Source organism: Ornithodoros turicata, chromosome 1 (assembly GCF_037126465.1).
Source record: "Ornithodoros turicata isolate Travis chromosome 1, ASM3712646v1, whole genome shotgun sequence".
In the NCBI taxonomy this organism is placed as follows: Eukaryota; Metazoa; Arthropoda; class Arachnida; order Ixodida; family Argasidae; genus Ornithodoros; species Ornithodoros turicata.
This window is the reverse complement of record NC_088201.1, coordinates 99,170,604-99,184,364: the sequence shown is the minus strand read 5'-3', so window position 1 is coordinate 99,184,364 and position 13,761 is coordinate 99,170,604. Positions and strand designations below refer to the sequence as shown.

The 13,761-nt window shown below is 45.3% G+C and overlaps 1 protein-coding gene across 3 annotated transcripts in view; it reads left to right on the top strand.

Annotated features, from left to right (window-relative positions):
* LOC135367037 (disintegrin and metalloproteinase domain-containing protein 10-like) overlaps window positions 1-13,421 on the top strand; it is a 59,115-nt gene extending 45,694 nt beyond the window's left edge. For 2 of the 3 annotated variants that reach the window (XM_064600113.1, XM_064600104.1), the window contains 6 exons: window positions 1,522-1,678; window positions 3,181-3,279; window positions 5,060-5,253; window positions 9,112-9,320; window positions 10,822-10,969; window positions 13,248-13,333. In XM_064600113.1, the coding sequence (XP_064456183.1) occupies window positions 1,522-1,678; window positions 3,181-3,279; window positions 5,060-5,253; window positions 9,112-9,320; window positions 10,822-10,968 (806 nt within the window). In that variant the 3' untranslated portion in view covers window position 10,969; window positions 13,248-13,333. Of the gene's footprint in view, window positions 1-1,521; window positions 1,679-3,180; window positions 3,280-5,059; window positions 5,254-9,111; window positions 9,321-10,821; window positions 10,970-13,247 lie in introns of all 3 variants that reach the window. The other variant, XM_064600123.1, reaches the window with a different exon arrangement.
* Window positions 13,422-13,761: the final 340 nt, after the last annotated feature.

Genomic DNA, 13,761 nt, shown 5'->3' with positions numbered 1-13,761 from the left:
TGTTTTAATGAGCGGTGGGATCTTGGGGGCGCTGCCGATCCCAAATACGAAAGCGCGCTTGCAGACATGGCAATACGGGTGTCAAATAATTGGGGAATATACAGAGTGTTTGTTTCACCTAACGAGATAAAAAATTCTAACTGGCAACGTACTCGCCGGAGGATTGTGGGACTTTAATCAATTACCTTCTGGAAACTTTTGCCGCCATTTAGGGAGACTTTGGACAATTGTTAATTCGGGAAATTTATTTTTGTCGGTCCAATTAACTTTGAAAATTGCCAAGCGAAGCAGGAATTCTTTACAGGAATATGAAGTCCTCCACGGATAACCAAAGCCCCAACAGAGTATCAGAGCTTATGCAGAGTATCGCAGCAGAAATAGTCGAAAAAATTAGGAAAATTTCCGCTTTAGCCCAGCCTGCTCGATTGTCGCAAAGGAGAACGCACGGGAGGTGCGGGGTGAGGAGAATGTGTTTCCACCTCTTTGTTTTACCTTTTCTTTCCCCGCTTTGACCTTGATGCTGGTGACAATTCCATCATATCACAAAGAAGGCAAAAGGCAGGGACATATTCTCCTCCAGAGGCACATTTGGCGCGCGCTCCTTTGCGATCAATCAAGCAGGCGGGGCTAAAGCAGAAGTTTTACTAATTTTCTTACTATTTCTGTTTCGTAGTTTTTGTTGGGTCTGTTTGTTTTCGGGGCCAACGCAAACGCGAGTTGATACAAGTTGTTCGAGCTCACAAAACGCAAATGACGTGTTCCCGTCACAAAATCGCAAAGAGCTTGGTTCACGAATGAGTTCGCAGCTGCCGCACAGTTTACTCATCGCGGAACCAGTGAAACTCGGCTGTCCGTCATCTTCAAGCACAGATACGTGAAGCCACGAAAAGCCGTAGCTGGAATCCAATGACAAGCACGAAGGCGCGTACACGTCACAGTTTCCGTTCGGGTGCATCTACGTAAAAAAACATGGCTGTGCCCACGTGTGATTGGCAATGAATTATCTGTTTTTTTTTTTTTTGACGTGGTACTGTACCAAAGTAGGAGAATGAAGCCAAATTTTGGGGAGAGTTGGATGTGGCTTTTCAGAATATCACAGCCGTTTCGACTATTTAGGCTATCGGCGTAGCTGACCTTTAATGAATGGGAAGTGAAGAATATACTGGTGTCATTGGCGTACATAATTATATCGGTCCAGAAAAAACAGTCTCTCTTCGAAATATCGGCGGCTCTGGTCCTGAGGCACTTCCCTTCATACTCCCTTACCCGATCGCTGGATTTCTACCCGTCTGCATACCAGATCGGGTGTGCTCGGGACCGATACTATGTGATACTATACCGATACTATACCGGTATCGGTATAGTATCGGTACACTCACTCCACTTCGGATACTATACCGAATTGGAGTGAGAATAAGACAGGACCTGTCGTAGAAGGTAGATTATTGCTGAGTGATACAGGGTTTGAAGATTTTCCAGAAAAAAAATAGTGAATCTAATACTTGTACCTGTGTCGTACAGAGAGCGAAGGGCCCCTATGCGGAAATAACATTCGCGAGGGGGAGGAAGAATGCGACTGCGGATTCACAGGAGACGAGTGCACAGACCCTTGCTGCTATGCCCAAGTGAACAAAGACAAGAAGGCCGGTTGCAAACTACGACCCAATGCAATGTGCAGGTAGGCTTTAGGGTCTTTGGTTCCCTTCACGCTGTCGAGGCATTTCGCCCCGGAGTTCCACGGAACTCTGTCGGTTCACTTACAGCAACCATAAGCGGCCGGATCCCAATAGGTTAACAAGAATGTCGCTTATTGTCACCACTAAGATGAAGACAATTAGACTGCTTTTTTTTTGTGACTGGCTTTCTGGTGTTGTGTCGTACAAGATTCTTTGTATCGGATCTCCTGCACAATGGGCTCATCGCCAAGCACTTAAAAGGTCACGATGCAGCGCATTGCAATGACTTTTTTGTTCGCTTCGGGGCATTAGCTGTAGCTGTCCATTTCTCTTTCTCAATTTTGCTTTTCGTTTAGCTTTTGTTTAGCTTCCCTGAGACATAGCTCTGTTCAATCCTCAACAAAACAACCCTAACTTATCGCTGCACTTGCCACATGTGCGGGTTTTTGATGTAGATGTACATACACTTCCTTGTTGCACTTCGGCCTGTACACGGAGGAGACCGGCACTTCTTTCGCGCCTGCGCAAGGCAGCTATGACGTCAAAGCCCACCATATGCCCATGAGTGGTACTGGAACTCCATGGGGGAGCAATAGAGAACGTCGTTAGTGTGCAGTGAGGGAGCGCTATAGGAGCAAGCGGTAGTGCTCACCGGTGTTGTACTTAACGCCGTTACTGTAATCGATACTTTTTTTCGGTATCGAAGCGCAGATCGCGATACTTTCCTCAATCTGAAAATAATTTAAAAATTTATTTTGACGCGCTTTCGGTGTCGATACCGGTACCGAAACTTTAATAGTGCTCGCACCCTTTCGTTATCTGTCATATTTGTTACACTTTATTCGCTTTCACTGGTCTACCTCGCGCGCAGCAATGGCAAGGACGTATCCGGAATGTTTCAGAACCTTCACCGTGTGTTCAAAAAGGTGAACAAAGCAGTCTTCTCTAGTGCTTCAGCGGAACGTCTGTTCACTGTATGTGCATGCACACTTGCAGGAAAGCGCAATGTAGGATGACGCACGGAAAGTTTGAGCGCCAGCTATTGTAAAAAGTCAACCAAAGTGTCTAAGTTGTATGATAAGTATTTTACTTTTGGTGGCAGAAAAAGGTATTCTCCCAATTCCCTGTTGTCGAAATGCGGTGTTACGTAAGCGAGATCTCCATGGCTGCGTCGGTCGGGACTCATGTAGAGGAACTCCGCCTCCTCTCCAACTTCATGAAATTTATTCAGGAAAATATCGCGTTCCTTGGTTTAGTAAAGGTAGTGATACTTCATTTCCTGAAAAAGGAAGTGTTGATACAGGCTTTTCACTGCTTTTTACTCTAGCAACCAGTATCAGTATCGCGATACCATAGTAACGGCAACCGGTACGACACTGGTGTTCACTAACTTTCGTTTTGGTAGACATTTCACTTACAAGCACATCTAAGTCAGTTAGGGCCGCATTTCTGTGCCAGAATTTTCGTGGCTGATGTTGTTAACACCCTGACCCATTTATTCCAGCCCCACTGCAGGTGCATGTTGCAGCACAACATGTACTTTCATGGACCAAAATCACAAGTGCTCGGAGGAAGACGAATGTAATTTAAGCTCCACTTGCAAATATCCTTGCCTACTGCAGCAGAGAACGTAACAAACCTGAGAAGAACGAACGTAGGAAAATGTCGTAGGCCGCAACGCTGATTTAACCGAATATTCAGGCTTGACTAGCGTCCAGGCAGTGTTACAAGGGCTGCATAATCCAGGAGGGGCACACACCTATCTCACGAATTCGACGATTTCCTTTGCCTTTCTGTTATCAATAGTTGATCGTAAGGATGACTTATGTGATTGCGTTGCCCTAATTGTCCTGAGTAATTCTCTGCTAGTTTCGTGTTTGTGTGAGAGGGACTGACTGTGTGTGAGGACGAATGTGTAGAGGTGAGTGCCAGTATGAAAATTCGTACCTGCACCACACCTGCAGTAATGTCACCGGTTCAACCCACACCCGTACATCTCGACGCATACCCACATATTCGCAGGTACACCCGCACCCCAAGCGTACCCGCATACGCAGGTTTCAGTTGTGCCACAATATCGACACTCGACAGACCACGAAATGATTTATTAATGCTTGGGACACAGTCCGTTAGGGAGCCACTTTTCCAACGCGGCAGACGCTATGGGGATTGTTGACGTGGTTGCCAGTTTACTAACGCGAAGCGTACCCGTCGTGGTGCCGAAAGATAGTCAAAATTAGCCCGTTGCGGCAAACATAATGAAAGAGTAAGCATACAACGTGGTGCCAGTAAATGGTGGTGCAAAGCTGTCATCTCACACACCACGGAAGGTCTGGATATGGGGGAAAGTGAAGAACGTATTGGAAAGTATTTTGGGCCAAATATTTGCGATGAATCGGGTCACACCCCACCCAAAGCCGACGAACTGGCCATGCCCCTGCCGGTATTGCGGGTGCAACCGCACCTTACCATTGGCCCGCGATGTTAGGGAATCGTGCACACGTGAAGAACAAACTTGCGCGGGTATGCCCAGGCTATACCCGTACTCGCCTTTATGAATGTGCGTTCGGTAAAATAAGCACCAGGCGCGATACACCCCTCCGGTAATAAGATAAGTACGGACCCGAGTGTGTCTCGTCTCACTTTTCGATTAGACTAGCTGGTGAGGTGCACGCGTATGTGGATGCCTAAGTTGTCGTCTTTAACGCGGAAATTTGGTGGCAAGCTACGAATAACTCTGACACGTCTCCCTCTGCAAACGACACTGAAAAACCTACTTTACATGTAGTAAGAATTTCACGCAGCCTCAAGAACCAGCATAAGTTATGATGGCGATTTGCCTGTGCCACATGGCGAACATCGTGCATCTGCATCGTAATGCATCTGCCATTATCCATAGCCATCTTTCGTGAAGCATTTTCCATAGAAATGCATCTAGCGCGAACTACTCAATAAATTTAGTGTATTCCGCGTCCTACTGAGTGTGTCATCGCGTTCTAAGTTTATTACACTGTGTTAATGAAAAGTGTCGTTTCTCTATGATAGCTGGAAGTATTATGAATCTGACGCCATGAGATCCCAATCGACCAACTCCTCTGGCAACAACCCCCTTCGAAGGCCGATTCATTAATCCTGTAATGGCTACTGAAGGCACTCATATTTTGCGTACTGGCTCTGAGCTATTTTAATTGATAGTACGAAGTAACACATCTATGATAGTCCACAGTGATATTTGGGATGTGCCCTATTTGTTCTATCAATTTACGGTGTTCCCTCGTTGTTCATGGTTATTTGCTATATACCGCCGTCCAAAAAACGGATATTCTTGAAATTACAAATCATTGGTAACTCTGAACTTAACTTGTTCCTTAACGAAGGATTACCAGCGTCTCTGCCCAGTGTACACCTAGACAGCCGAAGGCCGACTTTACTGAATGCAACAAGGGCACGCAAGTGTGCCTCAAAGGTCATTGCGAAGGTTCCATCTGCCAGAAGTACGGTTACGAAGACTGCCAGCTGACTGGAAGTCAACACTCACTGAGCCAGTTATGTCATATTTATTGCCGAAGTCCTTCAAGTGAGTGTTCTCCGCTTGCCTTGTCTATAACGTGGGAGTAATACAGATATCTTAATCGTGACATCCCATATTCACAATGCTACAGCTGTGATGCATGTGTGAAGCAATTGCACAAAAAATATTATAGTGACAGGCCTCGGTCGTTCACCTCGTAGCGTATCCTCTTACTGATCCAAAGGTTGCTGGTTCCCCGCCCGGGACGTCGTCCTGTACTCCTGGAACAAACCGAACAGACCGAGGCAAGTGAGACTTCCATGCGCGCTACAGGCGATATTTTGTTTTCGTGTGCCGCGGGCCCCCATCTTGTTATTCGCTGTGATTGGTTGGTCGCTGCCATCCGCCGTCGTCAATCGGGCAAGGAGCGACTGCTTGGACGGCGCCAGAAAACAGGCCTCCTTGCGTCCTCAAAGTACGTTGCAGGCGCGTTCCCTGCTCCGGCCCGGCAGTGGGGATACACTTTTACGTTCCGAACACTTATCCGGAACACCGTTTTTATTGCACAAGAGACACCTTTAGTTTTTCGCGATGAACAATGTCAACTTCTGCAACAAATGTCATTCATGTGCTGCCATACGGCATTTTTGAAGGGCACTCGGCAGAAAGTAGACTAAGGATTTAATGAGTTCCGAAACTCTGTTCACTTCACTTCGGGGGACCGAGTACGTAGCGTCGACAGCAGGCTTTGAGGTACATGTAAAAATGATGAGGAAAGCAAAACGCCCGAGCAACCACAATGTTTCTGAAGGAGCACGGAAAGTGGAGAGAAAAGGGTTCTCTTGAACCGCATTCGAATGTCTCAACACCGTATTATGTTTTTACACATTAAATGCTGCCCCAGCTAACATGTTGCGCCCACGGAAGGCGTTTCATTAGACCGTTCGCACGAGGCTTTCCGCTTTTCTGTGGAGGGCATGTGACAAGTCAAAAGAACGTGAAGAAGCACCTGCATATACTCAGAGCAGGGATAACGGAGAGACGTCAGCCGGGATCGGTCATCGACACAGCGGAGGTCGGAGCGTCTTCTGATGTCTAGCTTCTCATACTCGGGTTAGAGTGCAGGCGCTCATTGTTTGCCATTCATATTGCTCGCTCGCGTTAGGTAAATTTAACGACGGAGCAACGCATCGATTCGGAAGTCGGGGTCTACGGTTCTCCCGGCACTCGATGTTGGCTCATAATCAGTCTAATTGAAATGTAGATTGCATATTCGGAGTTTAATGCCAGGCTGAACATCCCACATTGAAATTCGTGCGTCCCCTTTGTTTTCTTTTTTTTTTCATTATTGCACCTTCGAAGTCCACATGGCATCATCATAGGCTTCTTCAATTAAACATACACTTGTGCAACATGCGTGTACAGGCAGTTACACAGACTGTATCTCGATTAAATGTAACGAAAATAAGGGTTGCATGATACCGCAAAGGGCCACATTGAACACCGACACATATGAGACACAAATATCAATATACGTACTGTACGTACTCCTTGCTCGTAGACTCACGCAATTATGTTAAATGGACTACAAAAGAGCTATTGTAACGTGCCAATAATAAACCGATACCGTATTCAAAACGTTTATTTTCCTGTTCGATATCCCAGAATGAACAGCAGTGAATAAGTATAGAACGTCGGTCTGTCGAGAGCAGACTAATTTTTCGCAGCGAATGAGGTGCATTGCCGGTGCGACGTCATAGGACTGGAGGAGTGCCCTGGAGATGGTGTCCGGAAACCTCCCGCTGCGGCAGCGTTTTTGACAATTAAATTGCGATGTAGTGCCACCATATTTCGTGTATGTTTTTTATTGTTCATTTCACGAAATATGCGCGGTTTTCGGACAGCTTGAATACCCTTTAAGAAGTATTTTTCAACAACGCGCTTATTTGATTTAAGTACAGCTTAACATTGAGCAAAAATATCATGTAAGTACTGTAGAGAACTGCCTGTGAGAACTGGTGATCTGGCATCTGCTGTGGTCATCTGGCCGTGCCATATTTGTTCTAGTCTTACGTAGTATTAGAAACAGAGCAACGTTAATACTCAGTACGCAATATTTTTCGTGAATGTTTTTACTGGCCATTTCACGAAATATGCGCGGTTTTCGGACAGCTTGAATACCCTTTAAGAAGTATTTTTCAACAACGCGCTTATTTGATTTAAGTACAGCTTAACATTGAGCAAAAATATCATGTAAGTACTGTAGAGAACTGCCTGTGAGAACTGGTGATCTGGCATCTGCTGTGGTCATCTGGCCGTGCCATATTTGTTCTAGTCTTACGTAGTATTAGAAACAGAGCAACGTTAATACTCAGTACGCAATATTTTTCGTGAATGTTTTTACTGGCCATTTCACGAAATACGAGCGGTTTTTAGACAGCTTGAATACGCTTTCCATGCTTCTTTAAACAACTATTTTTCAACAACGTGCTTATGACATTGACATTGAGGTGACATAACATGTAAGTACTCTCAGACTCAGATCTGTCATCTGGTCTGGCCATCTGGCCGTGCCGTATTTGTTGTGGTCATACGAAGTCCCAGAAACAGAGCAACGTTGATACGCAGTACGCACTTCCCTTACAAAAATATTTAACTAGATCCTATAGGAGTTGTATAGAAATGCCTAGATAAAGCAGATTGAGTTTCTATAGGAATACTGTACAGTTTTTATGTACTCTTAAATATATTTTCTATAGATAATTGGTGACTGGTTTCTATAGAATCTGGATACAGGCGGGTGGATACAAATCCTATACAAAGCAGTTAGGAACTGTAAAGAAACTGAATAGAGATTGAATTGACTAGCTGTCCGAATTCTATACATTTCTTGTTCGATGTATATACAGCACGTATACATTGTCTTTATTTGTGATGCTTGGTGGTTGACTGCATAGCCCTGAGGAACATGCAACAGTGACGATGTTGTAAGGTAAAACACACTCAGATTTATTTACATTTAATGTACAAAATCACTGTTGTGAGTGGGCAACAATGTAAATAATTTGAGTTCTTCAATTTTGTTCTGAAAGTTATTATTTTCTTTTTCACTAATTTATTTTGTGAAAATAAATCAATTTGATAGCTGCAAAGACAGTTACTGACTGTTGTGCGGGTATTGAGCTACGTAAGGTGAGAAGATACATTTCGATAGGGGATATGTCTCTATTCAGAATGGATACAGAATATATACATTCTGGATTCGGATGTCTCCACAGAAAATAAATTAATTTGATTGCTGCAGAGCCTGTTACTGATAGTGCGCAGGTATCTAGCTACATAATTGTGAGAAAATATATGTTTGATGGAGGATTTATATCTATAAATAATGGATACAGAATATATACATACTGGATTCATATGTTTCTATAGAAAACATATAGACCCCACTAATTAAGCTCTCTATATAGATCCTATGCAGTTTTTATCTACAAGATGGACACTGGATACGCTAGATAGGCATTCTATAAAACTCCTATAGAAACTAGAAATTCATTTTCGTAAGGGTTGTGTCATTTTAGGTAGCCAAATCAAATTTCTAAATCAGGCAAATATTCTTACGACACAATTGTGGCGCATGCCTACAGATTTTATCGCCGTTCATTCTCACGTATCGTCGTTGGCTTTTGTACCATTCTAGTTTAGTATAAGACGTGTAGCAAGCATGTTGTGAAAGTGACATACTCTTAGAAATACTGCACTTCACGAAAACGACACTAAATTAACCCATCTGACAGCGGTATAACAAAACACTCACCTCATTAGTGTCGTCCTTGTGTGTGTACCCAGACTCTGGCTATCGCACAATGAACAAACAATAGTGTGGGAGGTCCAAGCGTCCTCAGCTCTTCGTTTATTTTTCAGATGATACCGACGTGCAGTGCATCAACCCATGTGACGTGTCAGCGTTGAAACCCCTCTGTGACGCGAAACGACAACCGGGGGCACCTTGTGACAACAACAATGGATACTGCGACGTCTTCCTGAAATGCAGACATATCAATGAAGAGGGTCCCCTCACGAGGTTACAGTCCATATTCTTCAGGCATGGCGCCATTCGTCGCTGGATCGAGGTTAGCATGCGTTTGGCGCAATGATAGGAACGTGTCAGGTAGACCTAGTTAGTCAGAACAGCGAGTTAGAAAACACATTTCGGATTTAGAGCAGAAGACGTACGCAAAAGAACAACAGCCCTCACGGAAGGTTTGTTACGAAGGTGTCCATCATGAAGGCACGCTCGCACGCGGCTTTAACCAGAGCCCTCCATAAGTTGTTCGCTTTTGGCACCTGCAGGCTGCACAAGGAAAAGGAAGCGATTCGTCGCTTTTGAGATTATAGCTGGTAACCTGTAGCGTGGGCTCGGAGAAATCTGATCCGTACGCGCTCTACAAAGGTGTCAGCTCCTTCAAAATGCCCGTAAGCGAAGAGTGGATGCTGACAACTCTCGGTGACGCCCAGAGGACGCTAAGGGCGTGCCAGTTCGCGGCTGCTGGCTATACGGTCCTGCTCAACATGGGCTGCTTTTGCTGGCAATTTTTATAGGTAGTATTGCGCAGTAACTCTACAACTTCTAGTTAAAATAGTTTCATGACCAGGGTTTCAAGCAATTCTAATGTAAGTGCGCTGTTTTTTTATTGAGATTTCGAATCATCCTACGTGGCCCTTGAGTGTTCCTCAGGGCATAGCATTTCTCAATCGCAAACGGTTATACGCGAAGGGCTTTACTACTGCCCAACCGCAGGGTCACTGAGTCACTGCACCTTCTCATGGTCACCTGTGATACCGTCATGGAGGAAGAAAAGAGGGGAGCCCTATTGCTTTGACAAGTGAAGCCGAGTTTGGAGGCCTCAAGTGACGTCACCGCTGGCCTTACGGTTTCAGTTACATACATCCCTATGGAAACCCCCAACGCATAGTTTCGGAATACTTTGGAGATGTGTGCAGGTAGCGAGCTGAAGTGGCCCCCAAGGTTGCGCGTGCAAAGCGACCTCATTGGGCTATTCAGGTAACGGGACCCTGGCGTGGCTCGAAAGAAGCTACAGCTCACCACCTATCCTCACGTCACTTGCCCCAGGCTTCTCTATTCTGTCGAAGAGCCGTTAGGGCGCTTCCTTTTCTTCTTTTCTCCATAGATACCGTTCACGAACCGTCTGAGCGAGAACGATTCACGAAAACACTCTAATGCTAAAACAGTGAGCTCTAGCGGTAATGGTGACGAGAGTACCGAAAGGGTACAAAAGTCCCAGTTTACGATGCAAAATGGCATGGTATAGAAATAATTGTGGCCTGCAGTGGTTCGAACTGGGGGTAATGACATGACATGACAATGATGGTTTTGACAGTGTATAGTTTGATCTTTGGTTGGCTCCCTGACATGTTTGGCAGTCGTTGAATTGAACACATAACCGCTTTGGATGTTTGGTTGTGTTCTTTTGCTGTTTGCAAAATAGCGTTGCCCTAGCGGGCGATCCGCTTATCAGTTGCACACCGTTGCCCCGTGCCTTCCTTCGTTTATCATGCGTGTGCGATGCACTTACATTCTATATCGGCCATTGATTCCGTTCTCTCTTTAAGGAACATATGATGTTAGCTATCGCCATTGGTGTTGCTTCCATCCTTGGCGTAGCGCTGTTCATCAAATGCTGCGCCGTTATTACACCCAGCAACAATCCGGTGCTCCGCCCGGCCAGAACATTTAAGGACGCCATGACGAAGTTTTAATGTAGGTCCAATGAGCTGTGTTTTGATCAGGTTGTTGTTGCTTAAACAGAGACACGTTTTTCTTCACTATAAGGAACGCCCTGTTGATGGAAAACAGGAGAACCGTTAATAAGTTCGATAAAAGCTAATGATTATTGATTTTGAAATCCAGTTGCTGTAATATGCTCCCTAATCCGCTACAAGCAAAATCGCTGGGCTATGCTGAGTTCTATGGGGATAGATGAAGAGGATAGATGAAGGGGCAAGGAGCTGTCCCCAGAGCAACAATTACTAGTAGCACAAGTGAGACGGGGAGCTTCATAATATGTAACACAGTTTTAGTTAACACAATGGACGGCGTAGCGGTGAAACAAACGACGGCAACGTGAAAGTGTGTGTGTGCGATTTTTTCTACTGTCAACACAAAACCGCAAGCACTTGCACTTGTAGCACTATCAGGCTGTAGCCAGAGCATCGGTTCCGTGTGGGAAATTCGTTGAATTTATAATGGAAATATCATTGAAATATTGTTGAAGTTACGTTGCACTGAACAATGTGTGTTCCTTGAACTTGTCTTCCTTCCTGTCTCTAACACCTCTGTTATACAGGAAGCCTTCGACGACCGTTGAAGCCAACTGTAATCGTAATCGTAATCTTTATTTACTTAATATTGCAAAATGTACACAAAGCGGGACTGTGAGGCCAAGCCCTGTGGTACAGTCCCAACACAATTGAAGAATTAACAGCTAAAAGATACAATTTAGTTGTGATGAAGATATTGTTAAATCGATATACGATTGCTATGAACAACGACAACGAAAAAGTACAGTGCCTTGAACTACAGCAACTGCCTTGAGAAACGCGCGTATGCAAGCGCCAGTGCGTATGGCAGCAACCGGGTAAATGTGTCAACGTCTAAAATGGCATTGAATCCGATGCCGCTTGACAGGTACACGATACACGCTTGCTGGCGCTATGCACAATTCCCAAGGCAGTTGGTATCAGTGGTCCTCGAAGGCTGCCAGTGTAGCAGGGGTATATATTCGGTCTGCCATCTCGCAGCATTCCGCACCGAAATAAGTGATGAAATTTCATTTTTGTAACGTTGCAGCCCACGATATAGCGCACGCGCCGAAAGCTCCGATAGGGCTCTGGACAGGCGAACTGATTGCCCTCGCTTTCATTGGGGCCGCAAAATTAGTGACGCTCCATTGTAAAGCGCAAATGAAAGGTCTCTCCTCCCTCGGCAGCTTCTCGCACTAAACCAGTGTTGAATTCCAATGGCGGATTGGGAGCACTTCCGGAGCAAGTCTGGCTACTCTGGCTGAAGGAACTTTTGATTCATAAAGGCTTGAAGAATCAGATTGGGAGCAGCGTCGTCCAATGGCTCTTCTCGCGCGGCCTTTGGTCCAACTGCACTCCACGGATCAGCGCAGACTGCTCCACCGAAATAGGCAGATTTGACCGGAACTCCCGCGTCAGGTGGTTTATGCTTCCGGTTTCAGACGCTGCCCTTCCTTCGCTTTAGCCATGGCTTTCGCTAACATGGCGGAAGCTCCTGCTGTAGAGGTTATACAAGTGCCGTCTTGTCAGATCGGAGTTGTATGCGGTCATGCGCGAGCTTCAACCACCCTTCTCCTAAGCTCTCCCTAATGGCGCGTGAATGTTCCCATATAGATCCAAATGCCATATCCCACTGGAATTCAGCGCAGGCGGAAACCCAGCGTTGTCAAGCTGTTGTGAAGGAAATAATAACATAATTCGGAATATATTTAGTGCACCACCTGCACCACTTGCACTAGTTTCGACCACCTGGCGTTGTTTCACCTGCGTCGTAAAGCTGTGATACAGGGTTTCAGCTGTTGCGATTGCAATATAGAGCCTACGTTTTCGCGTATTTGTGTATCTCCGCAACGCGCTACCTTAAGGATAGAATTTCCTAAAGGAGAGTTTCGGATCAGAATAGAATTTCGGATCAGACGCATTTCGGACGAGTGGAAAACTTTCTACTTGATACGTTATGTGGAGCACACTGTGTGCACTTTGCCAAAGTGATTGTGTTTATGATTGCAACGTGTTCACGGGAAGACCTTGGCATACTAATGCTACAGGACGTCCTCTAGTATTGCTGTATGCTGCCATCACGTTCAGATAACCTAATGACACCACTTCTTGGCCATGTGTATGTTGATACGCAGCTGCCCAGTGCTGGTGTGTCTCCCCCAATGTCTCTTAGCCAGCACTTCATGCTGTATTTGTCCTAACAGGCATAACGTACTTTTGTCATATGTATTTTTCAGATACGGTGTCCCTTCCACAACCAGCAGACGCATTTCTACCCTGCTATGAACCAGCGATCATCTCCAGTCAACATGACACAGAACAAATGATTATCGTTTATTTATCGTTGATAGCAATGTTCTCAACTTATAGCGATGTTTTGCACGAATCACATAATAAAGTGACTCCGAACACCTTAACTTGGTCACTCATTTGTTGCATGGCATATATTCCACAGAATAAGTATGTGTGCGCAGATCCTGCTCGACGTGGAAGAGGCTACACAAGCTCACCGCAAGAGATTCAGTGAATAAGGGCATAAATTACTAAAATACTGGAAACCCTGCAAAACATTAACCGCCGGTGTATCACGGAAGGGTTTCAGTCAATTGTGAAAATGCAGTGTCATTCCTACACTGTAAAAAATAAGGGAGTCCGGGTGACTCTTCTTGCGGGAGTCAAACTCTGCCACATATATAACCACCCTCCTGGAGTCACTGGCGCCATCAAGGCAGGGGGTCATTTGATGCCATC